General features: G+C 46.1%; 1 protein-coding gene across 2 annotated transcripts in view; it reads left to right on the top strand.

Annotated features, from left to right (window-relative positions):
* The window catches only part of LOC137546930 (mitogen-activated protein kinase kinase kinase 15-like), a 246,622-nt gene that overhangs the window by 206,325 nt on the left and 14,700 nt on the right, over positions 1 to 25,597 (top strand). For both annotated transcript variants that reach the window (XM_068269985.1, XM_068269986.1), the window contains 4 exons: positions 3,838 to 4,023; positions 6,372 to 6,477; positions 10,215 to 10,422; positions 11,151 to 11,260. In XM_068269985.1, the coding sequence (XP_068126086.1) occupies positions 3,838 to 4,023; positions 6,372 to 6,477; positions 10,215 to 10,422; positions 11,151 to 11,260 (610 nt within the window). The remainder of the gene's footprint in view (positions 1 to 3,837; positions 4,024 to 6,371; positions 6,478 to 10,214; positions 10,423 to 11,150; positions 11,261 to 25,597) is intronic.

The following is a 25,597-nucleotide window of genomic DNA, read 5'->3' as shown; positions in this document are numbered from 1 at the left end:
ATCAAGCCCCTTGTGTGACAATGCCAGGTGAAACACATTTTTTTAAAGTACAGTGCGGTCACTCAATGTTTTTATTTTAGCACAGTGACAGGCTGACGGGTTGTAACAGTGACGCAGCCACGCACTACACTATACTATGCAGGTGGTGTGCTATAAGCTAGCTAAACACCACACCACAAACAGCAACAAAAAGTAACAGCAGGTTTAGTCCTCAAAAGGACTATTGGGGTCCAAGCTGGTGAACTGCAAGGAGCAGAACACTTATAGAAGCAACTACATAGCACTGGATCACACAGAGCTGCTATCTGTCCCTCAATCAGCAGCACATCTCTCCCTACACTGACTCCAGGTAGACTGTAAAATGGTGGCCAGGTTCATTTCTTTTATAGGGGTGTGTGGCTTGTGTGGTAAAAATGGTTAATTGGTTGTCCTGTCCCATCTGACTTAGGGGTAAAGGGTAGAAAAATGGCTCCATGTTAATGTATAGGATGAACGCGAACTTTGCATCAAGTTTGCAGTAAATGCGAACAGCCAATATTTGCCAACAAATATGTTTGTCCATCACTAGTTGCCACTGAAATCCTCTTCCACTACTCCATTATGAAGCTGGTTGATGTTAGAGACCTTGTGCTCCTCCACCTTGCGCTTGAGGTTGGGCCAGAGATGCTCAATAGGCTTTAGGTCTGAAGACATGCTTGGCAAGTCCAGCACTTTTACCCTCAGTATCTTTAGCAAGGCGCTGGTGGTCTTGGAATTGTGTTTGGTATCAATATTATATTTGAATACTGCCCTGTGGTCCAATTTCCAAAGGGAGGGGATCATGCTCTGCTTCACCATGTTGCAGTACATGTTGGCATTCATGGTTCCCTCAGTGAACAGTAGCTCCCTAGTGCTGGCAGCACTCATGTAGCTCCAAACCACGACACTTCCAGCTTTTCTGAAAGCAAGACACACTTGTTATTGTACTTCCCACTTGGTTACCACCACACACGCTTGAAAGTTGACCATCTGAGTCCAAATATACTTGGTCTCATCAGACCACAGGACATGGTTCTAGTAGTTCATGATCTTAAACTTGCTTGTCTTAAAGGGAAGGTCCAAGCAAAAAAAAAAAATGAGTTTCACTTACCTGGGGCTTCTACCAGCCCCATGCAGCCATCCTGTGCACTCGTAGTCACTCACTGCTGCTCCAGTCCCCCGCTGGCAGCTTTCTGACCTCGGAGGTCAGGGCCACATTGCATACATTTTTACGCATTCCAGCTAGTGCAGGAACAAAAATGTATGCGTTGCACCACTAGCGCGTAAAAATGTATGTGTTAATGTTCCTGCATTAGCTGGAATGTGTAAAAATGTACGCAATTTGGCCCCGACCTCCGAGGTCAGAAAGCTGCCAGCCGGGGACTGGAGCAGCAGTGAGTGACTACGAGGGCACAGGATGGCTGCATGGGGCTGGTAGAAGCCCCAGGTAAGTGAAACTCATTTTTTTTTTTTTGCTTGGACCTTCCCTTTAAGGAAACTGTGTGTGAGCTTAATTGTGCGCCATCTTTAGAAGAAGTTTTCATCTGGGTAGACAGCCATGCAGCCATAAAAAAAGCTTCAGAGCTGCAACCCACTGAATTCCACACACCAGTGTGATGATTTGCTCAGCTGCCTGTGCAGGCAGCCAGCCTTTTGACCATTGTGTAGGTTTGCATGCTGCAGGACTCTGGAAAGAAGAGCTTCTGTCAGTTTTGCAGCTTGTGCTTGCAGAGGAATTTGCATATGTTGTCATGCAAATTGCCTGGCCACATTCATTGGAGGCGTGTACTATAAGTACTATGTCTTTCCCACAATGCTTCGTTGTTTATAAGGATTTCTTCCTATGTAACACTCCTGGTGGGGTGTCAGCCTTGCTCTCTGTTTGAACATCAGCTTAGAGTAATTCCTAAATCTGCGCTAGGCAGATTTCCCTAGTGCTGTTAGGATTGTATTATCTGTATTGCCTGTTCTGTCTTGTCTTGCCTGTTTGCCATTGTCCTGTCCCTATGGTGGTTGACAGGAAATGGTTCTGATCTCTGTTCTTGGAGTATAGCTGGTGCAGCGGTTGCTACCAGCTATCTCTTCTGTTCTGTCTCCTGGGATCGCACTAGCTACTTTTTGCTAGCGCCGGGGATCCTTCTGTTCTGTCTCCTGGGATCGCGCTAGCTACTTTTCGCTAGCGCTGGGGATCCTTCTGTTCTGTCTCCTGGGATCGCGCTAGCTACTTTTCGCTAGCGCTGGGGATCCTTCTGTTCTGTCTCCTGGGATTGCGCTAGCTACTTTTCGCTAGCGCTGGGGATCCTTCTGTTCTGTCTTCTGGGATCACGCTGGCCACTTTTCGCTGGCGCTGGGGATCCTTCTGTTCTGCTACTCTGTACTTGGATCGCGCTAGCCACTTTTCGCTAGTGCTGTGGATCCTATCTCTCGCTTGTCCCTGTTTTCGTGTGTCTGTCTGCTACGCTTGCTGGAGGCTCAGTGAGGTAACCGTTAAGCAAGCGCTCGCGTCCTCTGTTTCATGTTTGTCTGTTAATGGTTAGTTAGGCGTGCTTGTCTCTATTGTGCTTATCACGTGGAGACCGCGCATAACCGCGTGCACTGTTGCGAATGAGTGCGGTGTTCGCGGTTAGCTAGCATTTGTTATTTTCCATATCTCCTCATTGTATTATTTGCTGTGCCTTTGCTAACCTCGTATTCTGTTCTGATCTGCCTTGTGTCTCGTCTGGCGATCGCACCTCTCGCGATCGCGTTCCTATTTCATATCTGCTGTTGTGTGTGTGCGGTTGCGGGGTGGCGACTGGATTGGCACACACACATACAACCTGTCCCTTTGCTCATTCTCATTCGCAATCGCCTCTCTTGCGATTGCGTTCTGCGTTTTGTACAATTCCTGTCTGGCATTTGTGGAGGTACAGAGGATTGGCTCCTCTGCACTCCCCAGCGCCATCTGCCGACCGGAATTTTCCCTCTACGGGTGCGTAGCACCTTTTGCTGGGTTCCTGCAAATTATACGCTTGTGGAGGATTTCCGCCGTGTCAGCACACGCGTTGTGCGCTGATCACGGGGAAAGTTCCACAATCGTTACAACCAGGGTGTCAAACCAGCCAAGACCCCAATCCACCATAGGTGCAGTGAATGACCAAATCAAAGAAGCGACTAGGTTTCTACCTGGATTTAGGCCAGTTTGTAATGAATTTCACAGTAAAAAATACGTTTCGATGTATCTAACCTTTCTCAAGTGCTCTGATCTTGGTCACCATGCTGTAGCTCAGTTTCAGGGTGTTGGCAATCTTTTGATAGCCTAGGCCATCTTTATGTAGAGCGACATTTTTTTAAGATCCTCGGAGTGTTCTCTGCCATGAGGTGGCATTTTCAGCTGCCAGTGACCAGTATGAGAGAATGTAAGAGTGATAAGACCAAATTTAACACACTTTCTCCCCATTTTGACCTGAGACTGTGTAACACTAATGAGTAGCATGACCCCGGGAAGGGAAAATGTCTAACTGGGTAGTATCTTGACAATCTTTATTGTACTCACTTTTGTTGCTAGTTGTTTAGACATTAATGTTTGTGTGTTGAGTTATTTAAATTTACATTGTTATATAAGCTGAACACTAACTACTTTACATTGTATCAAAGTGTCATGTCTGCAGTGCTGTCCCATGAAAAGATAGGATAAAATATTCATATGAGATGTGCCCTCACTTTTGTGAGATATGATCCTTTTATCTTCCACTTTCTGAAGACTATTGTGTTGGAGGTTTCTTGATCTGTGTTATGTAGTCCATATGCTTACATGACCAAACTGTGTTTCATGTGCAGAGTTCAGAAGATGTGCAGCTATCGGTCACTCATATCAAGCAAATTATCAGTATCTTGAGGGACTTTATCCGCTCTCCAGAGCACAGAGTTATGGCCTCCACAATATCCAAACTGAAAGTGGACTTGGACTTCGATAGCACATCTATAAATCAAATTCAACTGGTTTTGTTTGGATTTCAAGATGCAGTAAGTTCTGAATGATAATAGCATAAACTAAATTCTGTGCCTTAACCTGTGCTCACCAATCAGATATCAGTACTGCTCACTTTAAAATGTTTTCAGAATTATTAGTTTCATGTTTCCAACATTCTGTGCATTATAAGCCATAAAGGATCACAAAGAATTGTCAGAATGTGCAACAGTGCAAATAAAAGAGATATACAAATATGCATATTTTATTGAGTAACAAGTCATAATGGTTTATCATGGGTTAGATGGAGAGTGCTTAAAGGACACCTGAACTGAGAGGGATATGGAGGCTGCCATATTTATTTCCTTTTAACCAATACCAGTTTCCTGGCTGTCCTGTTGATCATCTGCCTCTAATACTTTTAGTCATAGACCCTGAACAAGCATGCATATCAGATGTTTCTGATAAATATATCATACTTGTATCAGGTGTGTTATTCAGACACTACTGCAGCCAAAGAGATCAGGAATGCTGGGCAACTGGTATTGTTTAAAAGTAAATAAACATGGATGCCTCCAATCTTTTTCAGTTCAAATCACAGACAATAGTTGAAATTGTAATGTTCCGTTATTCATGTTTATTGTTCTCTTCTCTTCTCCGTCCCTTTCCTTTGTGCCCCACATCCAAAACATCATCCGATCCTGCAACTTTCACCTTCGCAACATTTCCAGGATCCGCTCCTACCTGTCCCCTGACACCACCAAGCTCCTTATCCATGCTTTCATCATCTCCCCCTGGAATATTGCAACTCCCTTATATCAGGCCTCAGTTGAAGCAGGCACTCCTATGTAGCTGCACAGTGGATGGTTTCCCTGGCCATGAGGATGGCGCATGGTGATATCTGCTGGGAACAGATGCTGTTAACATATGCAATTAACTTTTTCTCCCAAGTTTTCTCCTAAGAGATCATTTTTCAACTTCTTTTTAAAATAACTTTTCAGCACTTTGCAATTGAACAATTATCAAAAAGTAAATGAAAAGTATTGTCAAAAGTATTTTTCAGTATTTTCTTGCTTGCTGGGGACTTAAAAGGCATTTTATTGACAAGGTGTGAAAATATCACCAAGGAGAAAACTCAGGAGAAAAAGTGAATTGCATATGGGCCGCTGTCTTTTATGTAATTCTGTAATTCTTTATTTTAAAGACCTGATGAAGGGCATGTACGGCCCGGCACAAACTAGTGTTGTTGCCTTATTTGTAATCAAATTATCCTATTACCTCAAGTAATCAAATAATCAAATTACCTCAAGCCTAGACTACACATTTTATTTGCTCTATGAAGATTCTTTTATTTTGTGCTACGTAAATTGTTGATTTCCATGAAGATTTGATTGAATTTTGAGCAAGAAAATACTTTTAGTTTTTTTTGTGTAATAAAGTGAAAACATCTACTTTTGTTGTTTTCCAAGAACAACTTTATCCTTCTAGCTATACTGCAAGCTCCTTATCCATGCTCTCGTCATCTCCCGTCTGGGCTCCCTTTTATCAGGCCTCCCTCAAAGCTGCATTGCCCCCCTTCAATCTGTCATGAATGCAGCAGCCAAACTAATCAACTCCTCCCATTGACTTGCCTCTGCAGCTTCCCTTTGTAAATCACTCCACTGGCTCCCCATCAGCTCCAGGATCAGCTTCAAGATTCTGTACTTGGCCTAGATATCAGTCCACATGATCTGCCCGACCTACAGCCACAGGCGCATTCCTGCCTGCCCCCTTCAAACTTCTAACGACCTGCACCTGTCAGCTTTGTGCACTTCTCACTCCCACATGTGACTGCAAGACTTCTCAAGGGCTGTCCTCACTCTCTGGAACTCCCTCCCACCAGCCTTCAGATTTGCCCTTCCTTTAACTCCTTCAAACGAGACCTCAAAAAACTCACTTGTTCAGGCTCGCCTATTGCCCTACATCAGAACCCTAGTATGCCCCGCTAAGCACTATCTCAGCAAACTCACCTAATGTAACTCTACCCACACCCTTTAAATTGTAAGCCTATAGCAGACCCATCCCCCAATGTTCCCAGCTTGGTCATGCACTCTCACTTTTGAGAACCCTGCTCACAGACTCCAACACACTAGAACTATTGTTATCAAAGACACTTACCCCTATGCCTGATCCTGCTTATTGTTTTTTTGCTTGTGCTCCTTGTATGTCCTACCTTGTTATGTAAACCCCTTTTATCTATTGTACAGCGATGCATAATATGTTGACACTTTATAAATACAATAAATAATAATAACTGTAATGAGCTGTCACCAGTGCCTGAAGAATAATTATGTGAACTGGTTGCTATGACTTTTAGAAACACTTATACCAAACAATGTTATATGTCGCTTGTCTGTTTTACCAGGTTAATAAAGTTTTAAGGAATCACTTGATCCGGCCTCACTGGATGTTTGCTATGGATAATATCATTAGACGAGCAGTTCAAGCAGCTGTTACCATCCTTATTCCTGGTGAGATCATATACGTTTCGAAAAGGAAGTGTGCTGAGCATACATTAAAGAACAAGCGACACCCATGCTAACTGTAACGATTATGGAATTATCTCCGTGGTCAGCGCACAAGATGCGCGCTGACACTGCGGAAATCCTCCACAAGCGTTCGAATAACAGAACCCAGCTTTGGTGCAAGGCACCTGTAGAGGGGAATTCCTACCGGCAGATGGAGCTGTGGAGTGCAGAGGAAAAAAGCCTCTGCACTGCCACAGATGCCAGGTAGGAATAAGACTAAGTAAAGACAGATCATAGGTGTAGAAGAAAGACACAGCAAACAATAATGAACAGAACCCCAAGGAAAATAACAAACGCACTCGCTAAACGTGGTCGCCACACGAGAAGCGCAATAGCGACAAAACACGTTAATGGCGCGGTCTCCGCACGAGAAGTGCAACGGAGACAAAAACAGAGACAAAAACGCGCCAACCTTGACTAACAAAAGAACACAGAAAACACAAACAAACAAATAACAGAAACGCTTGCTAATCGGTTGCCTTACCTCAGCAAGTGTTTGCTCCAGACCGACAGATAAACAGACAACAGGAACAGGTCAGATAGGATGCACTACTCTTCAGCAAGAGCGAGTGTGATCCGTACACGGGAACAGGATTGAAAGGATCTACTGCTCTTCCGCAAGAGCGAGTGCGATCCGCACAACAAGACAGACAGAAGGAATAGCCAGCAACCGCAGCTCTGGCTACACTCCTAGACAGAATACAGAGAAATCCACCGCCTCTAACGCTAGGGCGAATGCAATCCAAACAGATAGAGCGATTTCCTGTCAGCCGCCGCTGGCGACAGAACAAACGCACCAGAAAGACAGAACAAGGCAATTCAGATAATTATGACCTCACTATGCTAGAAGGAATGGTAGTGCACACCCAAGGAATTACTCTAAGATAGCAATATCAGTAAACAATTAGTAGAGGTCTGAGACTCCAGGCAAGTTAGCAGGAACAAACCTTCATGACCAGCAGGGAATTCTGGGAGGAAATGGTATTTAAAAATATGTAAATAAGTGATTTTGCGCCCACTGAATCTAAAATCAATCCGATTGGCTGCAACAAGTGATAAGTGGGGTTACTCACACCCCCACCGTTAAAGTAAAAAATATCTCAGAAAACACTTATGCGCCTGTATGTACCATCACATATACATTCTTTTATTCAAAGTCATAAATACAAAAGCATGAATCCCCTATAAAACCAGATAAAATTACCTATGAATGCAAAAAACACTAACCAACTTTCTCAGTACCACCGCCCTATGGCACACTGCCTGGCACACACCACAACAGGTACCTATTGCTTGATTCGCCGAGTAAAATTCGTTTCCTAGTATATAATTGCACTACTTCCTATGACACAAATCTATTCCCATAAGGGTATTGCACTTCGCTTTAGATTAGCAGTTCTAGCTTATCTTCATTCAAGTATCATCAGTTAATTACGTCCTATTAGCTCACAGCAGTGTATCTCATATACCAGAAAAGACTTCCATAGCTATCCACCAGAGATATATTGGTGATTCCAGCGTTCTCTTATATCCTGCAGGATTTTGTATACAATATGCAGATCTATCAAACATATGACATTCTGTGGAGGTTATCCAGCAGAATGAAGATAAGCTGGAACTGCTAATCTAAAGCGAAGTGCAATACCCTTATGGGAATAGATAGGTGTCATGGGAAGTAGTGCAATTATATACTAGGAAACGAATTTTACTCGGCGAATCAAGCTATAGGTACCTGTTGTGGTGTGTGCCAGGCAGTGTGCCATAGGGCGGTGGTACTGAGAAAGTTGGTTAGTGTTTTTTGCATTCATAGGGAAATGGTATTTATACTGTAAGCCATCAAAGGAAGCAGCTAAGCAATTTGCATGACAAGTGGATGCAAATTCCTCACCAGAACAGCAACTCTGAAAGTTGCAGAGTGAAGACAGGTCTCTTTTCCAGGGTCCTGCAGCACTCAGACCTAAAAAATGGTCAAAAAGCTGTCTGCTTGTGCAGACAGCAGAGCAGATAATTACACTAACCTAGAAATAAAAAACACATATATAAGTAGATAAATACTACTTCTACTTACATAACAGATGTATTGTGCTATCCACGTAATGCTTCCGTTTTACAATTATACAAAGGAAAAGCAGAAAATCCTATTCTAGGCAGTGGCCATCTTGCCAAGCAAATGCTGACATCATATCCTCCCTGACTCTTGTTTTCCCCCCTCCTTTCTTTTGCTCATTGTGTATTCATTAGCTGCCCTCCTCCGAGAGTCTTTTTTTATTTACACATCCAATCACTGAGTCATCTCAGCCTAGCTTGTAAACACAAGTGATCAGCTAGGCAGGGAAATAAATGGAAGAGGAGGAATATATTATAGATAAAAATAACTCCCAGCATTCAACTTTTTGGCACTGTTTGGCACTAGGGCCAGTGCTCCTAAAGTATGTGATAACGCCAAACCATAACAGCAGAAAAAGTTTTTCAAGTTTTGAATGCAGGATTAGCATCTTTATCACTTAAAGGGGAACTGAAGTAAGAGGTATACGGAGGCTGCCATATTTATTTCCTTCTAATCAATACCATTTGCCTGGCAACCCTGCTGGTCTATTTCTCTGCAGTAGCATCTGAATAACACCAGAAACAAGCATGCAGCTAGTCTTGTCAGATCTGACTTTAAAGTCTGAAACACCTGATCTGCTGCATGCTTGTTCAGGGGCTATGGCTAATAGTATTAGAGGCAGAGGATCAGCAGGGCTGCCAGGCAACTGGTATTGCTTAAAAGGAAATAAATATGGCAGCCTCCATATACCTCTCTCTTCAGTTCCCCTTTCAAACACTCAGACCAGTTGCTGTTGAAATTTGATTTTTATGGTGACAATACCGCTTTAAAGGATTTTACTATATCGTGTTTTTTTTTTTTAGAACAAACCACACTCTGTATTTTAAACTATAAAACAGAGACAGAGCAGAGCTAATGACCCTTTGAATTATCCTGCAGTAAAACCTTAAACAACCAAGAAACGGCGAGAGACAGGTTGAAATAAATGCTTCAGAGAACAGGACTGTCTTTGAAGAGCTCAGAGAAGCTTTTTTTTCATAGATAACAACTGAAATTTCTTAACTCTTCCTGTACTGGAAAACAATATGAGACTTTTCATTGCTACGAACGTTCTACTTCTTAGCTGCACTACACATACAATTTATTATCTCATAAGTTTATTTGACCACTTCCATGTATCGTAGTACGAGAGCTTACCCACGCAATTTGTGCATAGTATTCAAAATCTGTTGGCGCTCATGCTACATGGAGGTGATAAAATCAGTGATTGGCCAATCCAAATTGCATGTGTGTAGTGAAGCATACATTCAATTAAAACATGCTTCATGTGAGTTAACTCACTGCATGCAGTGTGTTGGGATACCGCACTCTGCTAGATCGCACCACACCGACCACACTGTGAATGTTGCATAGGTTTAGCATTGCAGTGCGACTTTATAACTTCCTTACAATTCATCCGTTACGTTGCACCGCAACAGCCCACTGTGAGCGGGATCTTCCAAATTACTGAAGCTAGAGAAAGTCAGATGATTGATGTGTTCAGAAGCAGTTCAGCAATGACAGACCTGACAGATCTCAAATACAGGTTTCCTTCCAGTAATTGTTGTAAAGCTGTCCATATTTCTGTGCACAGAACTCAGAACACATTTGGGACCAGCATCAGAAAGTGAAGGTGTAGATAAGGAAGTTGAAGATGAAGATTATCAGCCAGTACAGCAGAACACCTTGGAGGAGGCTGTCCACACATCAGGAGTCAGCACCCTGAGCTCAGTGCTTTCAAGTGACACACAAAGCCAACATCTAAACCTACAGCTTGGAAAACTGAGGCAAGAGACCAACAGGTAGTGTGGCCGTAATCTTGTAGGTATAAATTGTGTGATGCTATAATATTAGCGTGTTTTTAAGTATTGGCATTCCAAGAGATAATTTATAAAAAAAAAAAATAGAAAATTAATGAGAGTTTCAAAGACTGGAATAAGAAGCGGCAGTGAGCTAAATTTTTGATTAATGTGCCAATTTTAGTTGAAATGGAACTGGAATTTGAGGGGCTTAAACCAGATCTTTGCAGTTGCCAAATCCAATTGGACAACTGCTGGTTAATTGATCGGCAGTTCCTGAAGTCGATTTGACCACTGCGTGATCCTGGTTCATCCCCCACAAACTGAAGTTCCTGTCAAAGCTGCACTGAAGAGATGTAGGTCCAGGGGCCCAGTGGTTCAATAGGTATGTGCATTCTGCTGTGGTAGCTCTGCTTATAGAGAGGCGTGCACACTTGGGGCACATAGGGGAAGAGAGAGGCGGCTCCCAACCCCCACTGGGGTCGTTCTGCATATAATAGGCATGAAGGACCCTGGGAAGCAGGAGGGTGAGAGAGTGATACATTTTGACTTTATTGATTACCAAGATCGGGGGGGGGGGGGGGGTATTGGTACTGACAACACTGATTACCAAGGGAGGGGATTAACTTATAGTTGAGGATATGTGCTACTCTGTACAAGCACTGTGTACCATGTCAGCAGAATATAAATACAGAATGAATTAGTTGAGACTTTCTTTTCCTTGTTTTTAGGCTATTAGAAGAGCTGGCACAGAAGGAAAGGGAATACCAGTACCTTGTAAAGCAGTGTTTGGAGCAGAGGAATCACGACTTGCATTTACTACAGATCAAATCAAGCATAGGTAACACAGCTGTCTGTTTCTGTCACATGCATGTGTGTTTATTCTACCCTGTCTGTATGTGGTGCATCTGAGCTGGGAAATAAAAGATAACAGCAAGTCTGTTAAGCCCTTCAACTAGGCTTCACAGATGGGTTACACCGGAAAAGGGTGCTGGGTAAATGTGGGCACCTGGAGAAGCTGGTAGTGGACTATCGGTAGAATTACTGATATTCTATTATTGGGCAATGGTTAATACCAAAGGCAGAATATTGGTAATTTTACCAATATTCCACTACCACTTTACTAAACTTACTTCTCACACCAAACCTCCCCCTACTTACGCCTCACACTAACCTACCCCACCATCTACACCAAACACTAACCTCCACTTAGCCCCGCCGCTATCTTCACTTCCACTGATATCTGTGCTGTCCCGCCCAAACTGTTTGTTCCCAGCAATATATTTATATTACATTATAATATAATAATATTATAATATTGTGCAACTCCAGTGCCAAAATATACACTGCGGACTGTGGCACCCAAATTACCAGGTCTACAGATACGCCCAATTTAGCCGCTTTGCACAGATGTCCCTTGTGGAGCTCAGTGGGGTGTGGTCATTTCACAATTCCTCTTCCATAATAAATATGGTTTCCAGGGGTGATATTTCGCCGTGTGTTCCTGCTGTACTTCTGACTCCTTCCCTTCCCCACATATTGCTATTCTGTGCCTTTTCCCTGCTCGATCCACCACCCCTTCTGTTTTATGAGTGCTTCCTTGCACTGGACTTGTAATAAGTGGGAACTGCAGATGGACATATTGATGAACAGCAGAGCTCCATTGAGAAGGATATAAATGTGACTCCTTTATTTACATTGAGGGGTCTCTTACTATATTACAGAATTTGTATACAGTCCCCTACTTTCAAACAAGTTACATTTCAGAGATACAAACAAAGTTGTTTTCATGGACAAAACCTACAATACTGTGTATTTGGTTTTTTTTATTACATATTTTTGTTATTACATGCTACAGTTTTGTATATATATACTGTTACAACTAGTTTAAAATGCATTGAAGTACATTGTTTATACTATATGTTTAAATCCATAGTTGTCTAAAAGTAAATCCTTTATCTACGTTTCACCGCAGGACCCAACTTACAAACAAGTTCCTGGAATTGAACCGGTTTGTAAATAGGGGACCACCTGTCTTGCTAATGTATGCCTCGTTTCCTCCTCCCAGATCCCATTGCCAAATGCAATAACTTCCCTTTTCCACCTCCTCCTTTTTCCTTATCCTAGTACCCCTGTTATACGGTATTTCCATTATATACCACCATGGGGATGGTTGTGGAATAAAAATTGCCAGCCTGCGTTGTATTACTTTGTGTCCTCCCTGATTACTGTAGTTGACAATGGAATAAGTAAGCACAATGTGAGTTTTTTTGTTAAACAGCTCAGATTATTGATGATACAGTAGGTCAGTGTATAAATAAATTGTAGATGCCTAAATATCAGTGGAATCAAGTACAGCAGTGGAGTGCAGAATGATTAAAGATGTATATCACATGAAAGCTTGATTACAATACTTCCTATGATGCCTTTGTAATCAGCATTACCATTCTTATATTGTTTGTGGTTTAGGAGATAGGCTCCTGCACGTTTATAGTGGTGAAGGTCTTATAAAGGGTTTATTAGTTATTGCTGACAGGTCTGTATCTTGCTGCATTTTCTGTAAAGTTCACTAGGGGGTGCTAGTTACCATAAGGGAAAGATTATCAGTAATGGCATAACATAAGCAAAATGTTTCTGAAATTAATTTTACTTGCTACAAAACAGAATATAATATGCTGTGAATGTAAATGTCATTAAGAAACAAAAGGTTTGCAAGAATCCCATCTTGAGGGATATGTGCAAATCTTACTTAGACCTTTGATAGGATCAGAGCCGGGACAAGGTCCTCCAACACCCAAGGCTGAGACTCCAAAGTGCGCCCCTCCATCCCTCCCACTCCAGCCGTCACACACTGATTACTATTAGAGTAAGAGGTGTCTTAGGGACCCCAACCCCCCCCGTCCCTCCAACACCTTAATCTCTACTTATCTGGCTTGCATTCACTGCTATGTATCCCCTTTTCTTATTTCTCTGTGCTTCAAAGACAGTAGGGGAATGATAGCTAAGTGAGTTTTGCGCTCCCTCCTACACTGCGCTCTGAGGCTGGAACCTCTCTTGCCTCTGCTTCGGCCTGGCACTGGATAGGATGGATCTATAAACCATCATATAAATCTCACTCTAGCGGTGTGTCATCACTATTAAAGCAGAGATAATGTGTACATTCAAAAGTGAAAAGGGGCCAGAATGACACTTACTTTCAGCCGACAGTAGTGCGTGTGTACGCACTGTTGGCGGACTGATAAGGCTGTTAATGAATGATCCGCTGAGCGGATCGTTGAGGAACAGCCTTATCAGTCCCCCCGACAGTGCGTACACACGCACTACTGTCGGCTAAAAGTCTGCCCAGCATGCTTTCAGCTGTGTCTGAATTGTGCCATTATTCTGTGCTAATATGTAAACATTGGAGGTTAACCCTTCCTGTGCTCCCAGGAATTCCAGGCAGTAAACACTGCAGGAGGTTTATAAGTTGTAAAAAAGTAACGTGTTTCTATAAAGGCTATAATGCTGTTGCTTATCTTTTAGAGTAGAGAGGAAGTTCTGAGTTTAGGTCAACTTAAAGCAGGACAGAAGCAGTGCGGCAGCTCTGGCATGCATCATAGTGTGTGTGTCACTGTGAATACTGTAGTTAGCTGTACACGCCTTTTCTCTTACCTCTCCTTTTCTTTGGTTGACTGGCTCATGGCACACGACACACCTGGGCTGCATTAAAAGCTACCTCCTGCCCTCCTATGCCATTATCTCTGTAAATGACAATTTTTTGATTTTTTTACAAACAATTGTCTATTTACAGAGATATTTCTCCCACCCAGCAAGGGTATGTGTAAAAATACACCACAAAACACATTATACTACTTCTCCTGAGTATGGCGATACCACATGTGTGGCACTTTTTTGCACCCTAACTGCGCTAAGGGGCCCAACATCCTATGAGTACCTTTAGGATTTCACAGGTCATTTTGAGGCATTTGGTTTCTAGACTACTCTTCACGGTTTAGGGCCCCTAAAATGCCAGGGCAGTATAGGAATCCCACAAGTAGTGGTGCTCAAATACCCCTTTTCAAAATTCGAGTTAGGTCGAATTCGAATAGTAAATTATTCGAGATCAGTCGAATATTCGAGTCGAATAATTTTTACTATTCGATTCGACCTCGGAATTCGAGCTCACTATTCGAGTCGGTATTCGAGCTCATTATTCGAGCTGACTATTCGAAATGGCCTTAAATAGCTTCCAACACTTGTTTTGAGGGTGAATGATGCAAGAAACCTCTTTTTTTCCAAGTAACAACAGCAAGTGATTATGTGGGGATGTTCCTTTAAAAAAAAAAAGTTGAAAAGAGAAGTTGTGTCCAGAAATTTGTTCAGTACTGTATATACTTCTTCTTCTTCTTCTTTATCTTCTATATCTTCTTCTTCTTCTTCTATATCTTCTTCTTCTATATCTTCTTCTATATCTTCTTCTTCTTTTATATTGTCTTCTTCTTCTTCTTCTTCATCTTCTTCATCATCATCTTCTTCTTCTTCGTCTTCTTTTTCTTCATCTTCTTCATCTTCTTCTTCATCTTCTTCTTCATCTTCTTCATCTTCTTCTTCATCTTCTTCATCTTCTTCATCTTCTTCTTCTTCATCATCTTCTTCATCTTCATCTTCTTCATCTTCTTCTTCTTCTTCATCTTCTTCATCTTCTTCTTCATCTTCTTCTTCTTCATCATCATCTTCTTCATCTTCTTCTTCTTCATCATCATCTTCTTCTTCTTCATCTTCTTCATCTTCTTCATCTTCATCTTCTTCATCTTCTTCATCTTCTTCTTCTTCATCATCTTCATCTTCTTCTTCATCTTCTTCTTCTTCATCATCTTCATCTTCTTCTTCTTCATCTTCTTCATCTTCATCTTCTTCATCTTCTTCTTCTTCTTCTTCATCTTCTTCATCTTCTTCTTCATCTTCTTCTTCTTCTTCATCATCTTCTTCTTCATCATCTTCTTCATCTTCTTCATCTTCATCTTCTTCATCTTCTTCATCTTCTTCTTCTTCATCATCTTCATCTTCTTCTTCATCTTCTTCTTCTTCATCATCTTCATCTTCTTCTTCTTCATCTTCTTCTTCTTCATCTTCTTCTTCTTCATCTTCTTCATCTTCATCTTCTTCATCTTCTTCTTCTTCATCTTCTTCTTCTTCATCTTCATCTTCTTCTCCTTCTCCTTCTCCTTCTTCTTCTTCTTCATCTTCTTCTTCTTCTTCTTCTTCTTCTTCTTCTTCTTCTTCTTCTTCTTCTTCTTCTTCTTCTTCTTCTTCTTCTTCTTCTTCTTCTTCTTCTTCTTCTTCTTCTTCATCTTCTTCATCTTCTTCTATATCGTCTTCTTCTTCACTTATTTCTCTTTTCAAATTTTTTTTTTAAAGAAATGCAGCTATTTTTGAGCGTAACAAATAGCTGGTGGCGCACGCATGTTGGAAGCGCCATTGTATGTGCTCCCTGGCAGTGGAAACACACAGACAGCAGGAGGTAAATTCAGCAGCAGGAGGAGGAGGATGAGTGTGTGGCAGCAGGCAGTCAATGAGGCAGGCAGCGTGACATAATAGCCCTGGTACCTAGCGGTGATACCAGGGCTGTAAATAAACACAGCAGGCAGGAGGTCCCAGACAGCGGTCGTGCAGCCCACATTGTGTCCAATACACAACTGGGACAACACAGTTTTCAACCCGGGCACCTCAGAAAAATTAAACCTTTTTTTTTTTTTTTTTTTATGGTTTTGTAGTTTTGTTTTTACAACAAATTACACAGACAGATATAGCTATTTTTTGACGTAATAGCTGGTGGCAGAGTGGCAGCAGAAGGTAAATCTGTGTACCCTGGCGTTGGGAAACACAGACAGACAGACAGCAGCAGCAGCAGCAGGAGGAATGGAGGAGTAATGTGAGCAGCTATTGTTTGACGTAATAGCTGGTGGCAGAGTGGCAGCAGAAGGTAAATCTGTGTACCCTGGCGTTGGGAAACACAGACAGACAGCAGCATCAGCAGGAGGAATGGAGGAGTAGTGTGAGTGTGGCAGCAGGCAGGCAGCGTGACATAATAGCCCTGGTACCTAGCGGTGATACCAGGGCTGTAAATAAACACAGCAGGCAGGAGGTCCCAGACAGCGGTCGTGTAGCCCACATTGTGTCCAATACACAACTGGGACAACACAGTTTTCAACCCGGGCACCTCAGAAAAATTAAACCTTTTTTTTTTTTTTTATGGTTTTGTAGTTTTGGTTTTACAACCAATTACACAGATATAGCTATTTTTTGACGTAATAGCTGGTGGCAGAGTGGCAGCAGAAGGTAAATCTGTGTACCCTGGCGTTGGGAAACACAGACAGACAGCAGCATCAGCAGGAGGAATGGAGGAGTAGTGTGAGTGTGGCAGCAGGCAGGCAGCGTGACATAATAGCCCTGGTACCTAGCGGTGATACCAGGCCGTAAATGAACACAACAGGAGGTCCCAGACAGCGGTCGTGCAGCCCACATCGTGTCCAATACACAACTGGGACAACACAGTTTTCAACCCGGGCACCTCAGAAAAATTAAACCTTTTTTTTTTTTTTTTATGGTTTTTTGGTTTTGTTTGTAAAACAAATTACACAGATATATAGCTATTGTTTGACGTAATAGCTGGTGGCAGAGTGGCAGCAGAAGGTAAATCTGTGTACCCTGGCAGTGGGAAACACAGACAGACAGCAGAAGGGAAGTACACAGCAGCCCACTGTAGGTGTAAAATGTGTGGCTGCAGGCGACGTAATAGTCAAAGTGAACCAGGCTGGCTTAGTGAGCAGGAGCCAGGAGGTGGTAAAGGGTGGTAAGGCACATTAACGATGGTTCTTAGCCAGTTCATGTCCCCCTCTCGCCGACAACAGGGGCCAGGAACTCGCCTTCCACCCACGCCTGGTTCATCTTGAGAAACGTCAGTCTGTCCACAGACTTGTGAGACAGACGTGAGCGTTTCTCGGTGACCACACCACCAGCTGCACTGAAGCAGCGCTCGGACAGCACGCTGGAAGGGGGGCAGGACAGCACTTCCAGGGCGTACTGCGCCAGCTCGCTCCAGATCTCCAGGCGCTTGACCCAATACTCCATGGGATCAACAGGGGCATCGCTGTCAAGCCCGCTGTAGGACCCCATGTAGTCAGCCACCATGCGGGTCAGGCGCTGGCTGTGACCGGTGGAGGATGCTGCTGCATGCACCTCCTCTCTAGTCACTGCTGCCGGAGCCTCTACAGTCCTGTAGAGCTCGTGGCTGAGAGACAGCAGGTCTGTGGGGCGCTTGCTGCTGGATGCAGGCACCTGCTGCTGCCTCTGTGCTGGCTGCTGGACAGTGGGGGTGGAAGGCTGGGGGAAGGCTTCCTCCAAGCGCTCAACAAGGGCCTGCTGCAAGCTCCTTATTTGTTGCGCTGGGTCTCCTCCTGCAGGCGGCAGGAACTGGCTCAACTTCCCCTTGAGGCGTGGGTCCAACATCATGCTGATCCAGATGTTCTCCCTCTGCTTCATCTGGATCACCCTGGGGTCTCTGCGCAGGCACGTCAGCATGTGCGCTGCCATTGGGAAGAGGCGGGCCACGTCTGCTGGCACATCGACGGCAGTGCTGCTGTCCTCATCCTCCTCCTCTGCCTCGTCAGCCTCATCCTCTCTCCACCCCCGCACCAACTTAGCTGCACTGTGCTGATCCCCCTCATCAGCAGCAAGGTCAGGGACCTCCACCAAGTCCTCCTCCTCCTCCCCCTCAGAGGTGGACTGTGCAGCTGCTTGCCGCTCCTGCTGGTCCAAGGCTGCCGCTCCCTGTTCCAGCAAAGCATCGAGGGCCCTGTTCAGCAGACAAACCAGGGGCACCCACTCGCAGACCATAGCATGGTCCCTGCTCACCATGTTAGTGGCCTGCAGAAAGGGAGCCAGCACTAAGCACACCTGCTGCATGTGCCTCCAGTCATCATCGGGGACGATGGACGGGATGTTGCTGGTCTTGTCCCTTCTCTGAGCGGCGGAAACAGTGGCCAGGGCAAGGTACTGTTTGACAGCGCGCTTCTGTTCAACCAGACGCTCCAACATCGCCAGGGTGGAGTTCCAGCGAGTCGGAACGTCAAGGATCAGCCGATGGCGTGGCAGATCCAGCTCCTTTTGCACGTCTTCCAGGCTCGCACAGGCTGCAGCCGAGCGCCGGAAGTGACGCACAACGTTCCTTGCCGTTTCCAGCAGTTCGCCCATCCCCTGGTAGGTGCACAAGAACTTCTGCACCACCAGGTTCAGCACGTGGGCAAGACAGGGGATGTGGGTCAGGTTTCCCCTGTCTATTGCGGCAACCAGATTGGCCCCATTGTCGGCCACCACCTCTCCGACTCTGAGGCCTCTGGGGGTCAGCCAAATCCTCTCCTGCTCCTGGAGTTTGGCCAACACATGGGTTGCCGTCAGCTTGGTCTTCCCAAGGCTGACCAAGTGCAGCAGCGCTTGGCAGTGGCGGGCCTTCACGCTGCTGCTGAGGCGGGGGGTTTGGCCAGGTGTGCCGGAGGATGGCAGAGGATCGGAGGAACCTGCTGCAGTTCCCCTGACCCTGCGGGGTGGCACCACCCACTGTGTTGCTGCTGCTGCTGTGCCCGCTGCTGCTCTCCCATCCTCACCCCCTTCCACCAAGCTGACCCAGTGGACAGTGAAGGACAGGTAGCGGCCTGTCCCGAAGCGGCTGCTCCAGGAGTCCATGGTGACGTGGACCCTTTCACCAACCGCGTGCTCCAGCCCTCGCTCCACATTGGCTATCACAAAGCGGTGCAGTGCAGGAATGGCCTTGCGGGAGAAAAAGTGTCTGCTGGGGAGCTGCCAGTCTGGGGCTGCGCAAGCAAGCAGCGCACGAATGTCGCTCCCCTCCTGCACGAGCGTGTACGGCAGAAGTTGGGAGCACATGGCCCGTGCCAGCAAGCCGTTCAGCTGCCGCACGCGACGGCTGCTGGGAGGCAGAGCCCTAACCACCCCCTGGAAGGACTCGCTCAAAAGGCTCCGGCGTGGCCTTTTGCTGGCACGGGAATCAGCAGACACAGCGGAGGAGGCCACTGAGGACTGGCTGCCAGAACAGGCCTCAGTGTCGGCGGCAGGAGTTGCAGAGGGGGGAGGAGCAGTGCGTTTCCGCACTGCTGCTGGTGCTGCTGGAGGAGCAAGAGGGCGGGTGGCTGCTGTTGCTGCTGCTGCTGAAGGCTGTGCAGTGATGGGTGTGGTGCCACTGCCAGCACCAGATGCCTTCAGCCTCTGGAACTCCTGATGCTGGTGGAAATGTTTCGCAGCAAGGTGGTTGATGAGCGAGCTGGTGCAGAACTTTAAGGGGTCTGCACCTCTGCTCAACTTCCGCTGACAGTGGTTGCAAGTGGCGTACTTGCTGTACACTGTGGGCATGGTGAAAAAGCGCCAGATTGGTGACAGAAACATCCCCCTACGGCATGGAAGCGCTGCTGCCTGTCTTCCTGTGGTGGTTGGGGGGGGGGGCTTGAGTGCGGCTGGTGGTGGTACTGGCAGATGCTGCTGCTGCTGCTGCTGAGCCTGAGACACCAGCAGGCTGTGGGACCTGCCTACTGCTGCTGCCAATGCTTGCAATGATGCGCCTCCTTGCAAGGCCCACAAGAGCATCCTCCTCCTCCTCCTCAGAGCTGCTGAGGACGACATCCCCTGGAGGTGGTGGCACCCAGTCTCTGTCTGTCACCGGGTCATCATCATCCTCCCCCTCCTGAAACATGTCCTGCTGGGATGAGGACCCCCCAAACTCCTCTCCTGATGCATGGATGGGCTGCTTGACTGTCGCCACAGTCTTGCTGTCCAATCCCTCATCCCCCAAAGTGCCCATCAGCATCTCCTCCTCAAAATCGCCAACAACAGCAGACAATTGACTCATGATGCCTGGGGTCAAAAGACTGCTGAATGACAGGCCGCCAACTGACGGTGAACTGGCCTCCTCCCCAGGCCCTGCTGGGCGGCTGCTGCGAACAGGGGTGGTGGTGAGGGTGGAGGCCTCGGATGCAGAGCTGATGGCGGGCTGCTCATCCTCCGTCATCAGTTGCACCACAGTGTCTGCATGCTTTTCCTCAATGGGACGTTTCCGACCCGGCTGGAGGAAAATCGGAGCAGGTGCTACACGCTGCTGCTGCTGTGTCTCTGCAGCGTGAGTTGCAGATGCTCCTGCTGGGCGGCGCCCAAGGCGTCCACGGCCAGTGGCTATGGGAGGAATGTTAGCCACTGACGCTGCTGCTGCTGCTGCGGAACTGTGCATGGTGGCGCGCCCGCGCCCGCGGCTTGCCACAATGCTGCTCCCTCTCCTCCTGATTCCCTTGCTGCCCTTCCCCTTGCCCAAACCGCGCTGGCTGCCACTTCCAGACATCTTCGATGTTTTGGGCGTATAGACAAAAGTTTTTTAAAAGGGCGGGTGAAAAGTGGGGTACTTTAATGGAGTGGGTTGGTGGGTGAGGTGACTGAGTGAGTGTCCCTAGTACAGTAAGTAAGTAGTAACAGTCAGGAAGTACAACTAGCAGTTACAATAATCAGTAGTAATCACAAGTAAATTTAGTGTGTGTACACTACAGACAGTGAGTGCACGCACGCGCAAACACGCGCAGGAGCTAGCCTATGAACAGTGACTGAGTGAGTGTCCCTAGTACAGTAAGTAAGTAAGTAGTAACAGTCAGTAAGTACAACTAACTAATTACAATAAGCAATCAGTTATCAGAAGGAAATAGAGTGTGTGTAGTGTGTGTACACAGACAGTGAGTGCACACACGCAGGAGCTAGTAGCCTATGAACAGTGACTGAGTGTCCTAGACTCCTAGTACAGTAAGAGTAAGTAGTAACAGTAAGTACAACTAACTAATTACAATAAGCAATCAGTTATCAGAAGGAAATAGAGTGTGTGTAGTGTGTGTACACAGACAGTGAGTGCACACACGCAGGAGCTAGTAGCCTATGAACAGTGACTGAGTGTCCTAGACTCCTAGTACAGTAAGAGTAAGTAGTAACAGTAAGTACAACTAACTAATTACAATAATCAATCAGTTATCAGAAGGAAATAGAGTGTGTGTAGTGTGTGTACACAGACAGTGAGTGCACACACGCAGGAGCTAGTAGCCTATGAACAGTGACTGAGTGTCCTAGACTCCTAGTACAGTAAGTAGTAACAGTGAGTACAACTAACTAATTACAATATTCAATTACAATAATCAATCAGTTATCAGAAGGAAATAGAGTGTGTGTAGTGTGTACACAGACAGTGAGTGCACACACGCAGGAGCAGCTAGTAGCATATGAACAGTGACAGTGAGTGTCCTAGTACAGTTACAGTATATAACTACAATACTAATACAATCAGTAGTAAAGGACAGCAGAAATACTGGTATAGAATAGAGAGAAATAAACAGAGGACAGGAGGACAGCTGCCCACACAGGCAAGGCCCTGAGGCCTAAAGCTGTAAGCCTGCAGCAGCTGGCCTGTCTCTATGTAACACAAAAGCTACTAACTAAAATACAATGTCTAACTAACTAACAACAATATAGGTGTGTATAGGAGGTGTATGTGAGCAAAAACGCTAGGTAAATGACCACAATAAAGCTCTTGCTAAGCCAAAGCACAAAGGAGCAACTCTCTCTCTATGCAAGTCTCAGGCAAGGACGGAGAAACGTAACATGGCGGCCGCTATTTAAAGGGTAGGGGCTGGCCAGGGTCCCCCTCTGTGATTGGCTGCCGTCAGAGGGCCTGGGAGCCCTCTGATTGGCTCTAAGGACATCAATCTGGGCTATGACGCTATTCGAGCTCGGTACCGAGCTCGAATAGCGCCGTTTGCTCGAATAGCTCGAATAGTGAATGGGCTATTCGAGTGTACGCGAATAGCCCATTCGAATAGCTACAGCTATTCGGAGCTCGAATACCGAGCTCGAATAGCTGGAAAAGAGCTCGAATATTCGAGCTACTCGAATATTCGAGCTCTGCTGAGCACCACTGCCCACAAGTGACCCCATTTTAGAAAGACACCCCAAGGTATTACATTAATATTATGGTGAGTTTATAGAAGATTTTATTTTTTGTCACAAGTTAGCGGAAATTGATTTTTTTTTTCACAAAGTGTCATTTTCCACTAACTTATGACAAAAAAATAAAAACTTCTATGAACTCACCATACTACTAACGGAATACCTTGGGGTGTCTCCTTTCTAAAAGGGGTCACTTGTGGGGTTCCTACACCGCCCTGGCATTTTAGGGGCCCTAAACGTGAGTAGTCTGGAAAGCAAATGCCTCAAAATGACCTGTGAATAGGACGTTGGGCCCCTTAGCGCACCTAGACTGCAAAAAAAGTGCCACACATGTGGTATCGCCGTACTCAGGAGAAGTAGTATAATGTGTTTTGGGGTGTATTTTTACACATACCCATGCTGTGCGGGAGAAATATCTCTGTAAATGGGCAATTTTGTGTAAAAAAATCAAAAAATTGTCATTTACAGAGATATTTCTCCCACCCAGCATGGGTATGTGTAAAAATACACCCCGAAACGCATTATACTACTTCTCTTGAGTATGGCGATACCACATGTGTGACACTTTTTTTGCAACCTAGGTACGCTAAGGGGCCCAACGTCCTATTCACGGGTCATTTTGAGCCATTTGGTTTCTAGACTACTCACAGTTTAGGGGCCCCTAAAATGCCAGGGCAGTATAGGAACCCCACAAGTGACCCCATTTTAGAAAGAAGACACCCAAGGTATTCCGTTAGGTGTATAGTGAGTTCATAGAAGATTTATTTTTTTGTCACAAGTTAGTGGAAAATGACACTTTGTGAAAAAAACAATAAAAATCAATTTCCGCTAACTTTTGACAAAAAATAAAATCTTCTATGAACTCGTCATACACCTAACGGAATATCTTGGGGTGTCTTTTTTTTCTGAAATGGGGTCACTTGTGGGGTTCCTATACAGCCCTGGCATTTTAGGGGCCCAAAACCGTGAGGTTTAGTCTGGAAACCAAATGCCTCAAAATGACTGTTCAGGGGTATAAGCATCTGCAAATTTTGATGGCAGGTGGTCTATGAGGGGGCAAATTTTGTGGAACCGGCCATAATCAGGGTGGCCTCTTAGATGACAGGTTGTATTGGGCCTGATCTGATGGATAGAAGTGCTAGGGGGGTGACAGGAGGTGATTGATGGGTGTCTCAGGGGGTGATTAGAGGGGAAAATAGATGCAATCAATGCACTGGGGAGGTGATCGGAAGGGGGTCTGAGGGGGATCTGAGGGTTTGGCCGAGTGATCATGAGCCCACACGGGGCAAATTAGGGCCTGATCTGATGAGTAGGTGTGCTAGGGGGTGACAGGTGGTGACAGGAGGTGATTGATGGGTGTCTCGAGGTGTGATTAGAGGGGGGAATAGATGCAAGCAATGCACTGGCAAGGTGATCAGGGCTGGGGTCTGAGGGCGTTCTGAGGGTGTGGGTGGGTGATTGGGTGCCCTAGGGGCAGATAGGGGTCTGATCTGATGGGTAGCAGTGACAGGGGGTGATTGATGGGTAATAAGTGGGTGTTTAGAGGAGAGAACAGATGTAAACAATGCACTTGGGAGGTGATCTGATGGCGGGTTTGCGGGCGATCTGATGGTGTGGGTGGGTGATCAGATTGCCTGCAAGGGGCAGGTTAGGGGCTGATTGATGGGTGGCAGTGACAGGGGGTGATTGACGGGTGATTGACAGGTGATCAGTGGGTTATTACAGGGAAGAACAGATGTAAATAATGCACTGGCGAATTGATAAGGGGGGGTCTGAGGGCAATCTGAGCATGTGGCCAATTGATTGGGTGCCCGCAAGGGGCAGATTAGGGCCTAATCTAATGGGTAACAGTGATAGGGGGTGATTGATGGGTGATTGATGGGTAATTAGTTGGTGTTTAGAGGAGAGAACAGATGTAAACAATGCACTTGGGAGGTGATCTGACGGCGAGTTTGCGGGCGATCTGATGGTGTGGGTGGGTGATCAGATTGCCCGCAAGGGGCAGGTTAGGGGCTGATTGATGGGTAGCAGTGATAGGGGGTGATTGATGGGTGATTGACAGGTGATCAGTGGGTTATTACAGGGGCGATAGATGCATACAGTACACAGGGGGGGGGGGTCTGGGGAGAATCTGAGGGGTGGGGGGGGGGTGATCAGGAGCCCCTAGGGGGCAGTTAGGACCTAAAATAAAAAAACAGATAATGACAGGGAGTGATTGATGGGTGGTTAGGGGAGTGATTGGGTGCAAACAGTGGTCTGAGGGGTTGCCAGGGGGGGTCTGAGGGGTGCTGTGGGTGATCAGAGGGAAGGGGGGGCAGGATCAGTGTGTTTGGTGCAGACTAGGGTGGCTGCAGCCTGCCCTGGTGGTCCCTCGGACACTGGGACCACCAGGGCAGGAGGCAGCCTGTATAATACACTTTGTATACATTACAAAGTGTATTATACACTTTGTATGCGGCGATCGTGGGGTTACCAACCAGCTGGCGCTTCCGAACGGCCGGCAGGTTGTCGTCGCGGGTGGGCGGAGCCAGTTGCCGGGGGATGCGTGCGTCACCAGTGACGCGATCGCTCCCCCGGCATGCCGAAAGGATGCAACGCCCTTGGGCGTATTGCGGTCCTTTTGGCGTCCACTTTGCCGCCGCCGCCCATCGGCTGTGGGCAGTCGGCAAGTGGTTAAGATAGGCAAGGCACCTCACCCAGATGGTATCTACCCCTGGGTATTAACCTGCACGGCCGTGGGTGTTTTTTTTCGCCCAATTTTTTTCTCTCGATGTAGCTAGCCTATCGCTAGCTACATGATGCCCCCCTCGCTGCGCTTTCCCACCCACCCCTCCGATCGCCGCCGGCGCGATTGCCCATAAGGAAATCCCGTTCTAAACGGGATTTCCTTTAGGGCTTCTCCTGTCGCCATGGCGAGGAACGAAATGACGACATCGACGTCATGACGTCATAGGGAGTCCCGATCCATCCCTCAGCGCTGCCTGACACTGATTGGCCAGGCTGCGCAAGGGGTCTGCTGGGGAGGGCCCTCTTTCGCGTCAGGTGGCGGCGATCGCAGTAAACACACAGCTAGCAAAGTGCTAGTTGCGTGTTTGAAAAAAAAATTCTTCAAATCGGCCCAGCAGGGCCTGGGTGGTGACCTCCGGCGTCTCTGGAC

This window comes from Hyperolius riggenbachi, chromosome 2, assembly GCF_040937935.1.
Source record: "Hyperolius riggenbachi isolate aHypRig1 chromosome 2, aHypRig1.pri, whole genome shotgun sequence".
Lineage (NCBI taxonomy): Eukaryota > Metazoa > Chordata > Amphibia > Anura > Hyperoliidae > Hyperolius > Hyperolius riggenbachi.
This window is presented reverse-complemented; position numbering and strand designations above follow the sequence as displayed.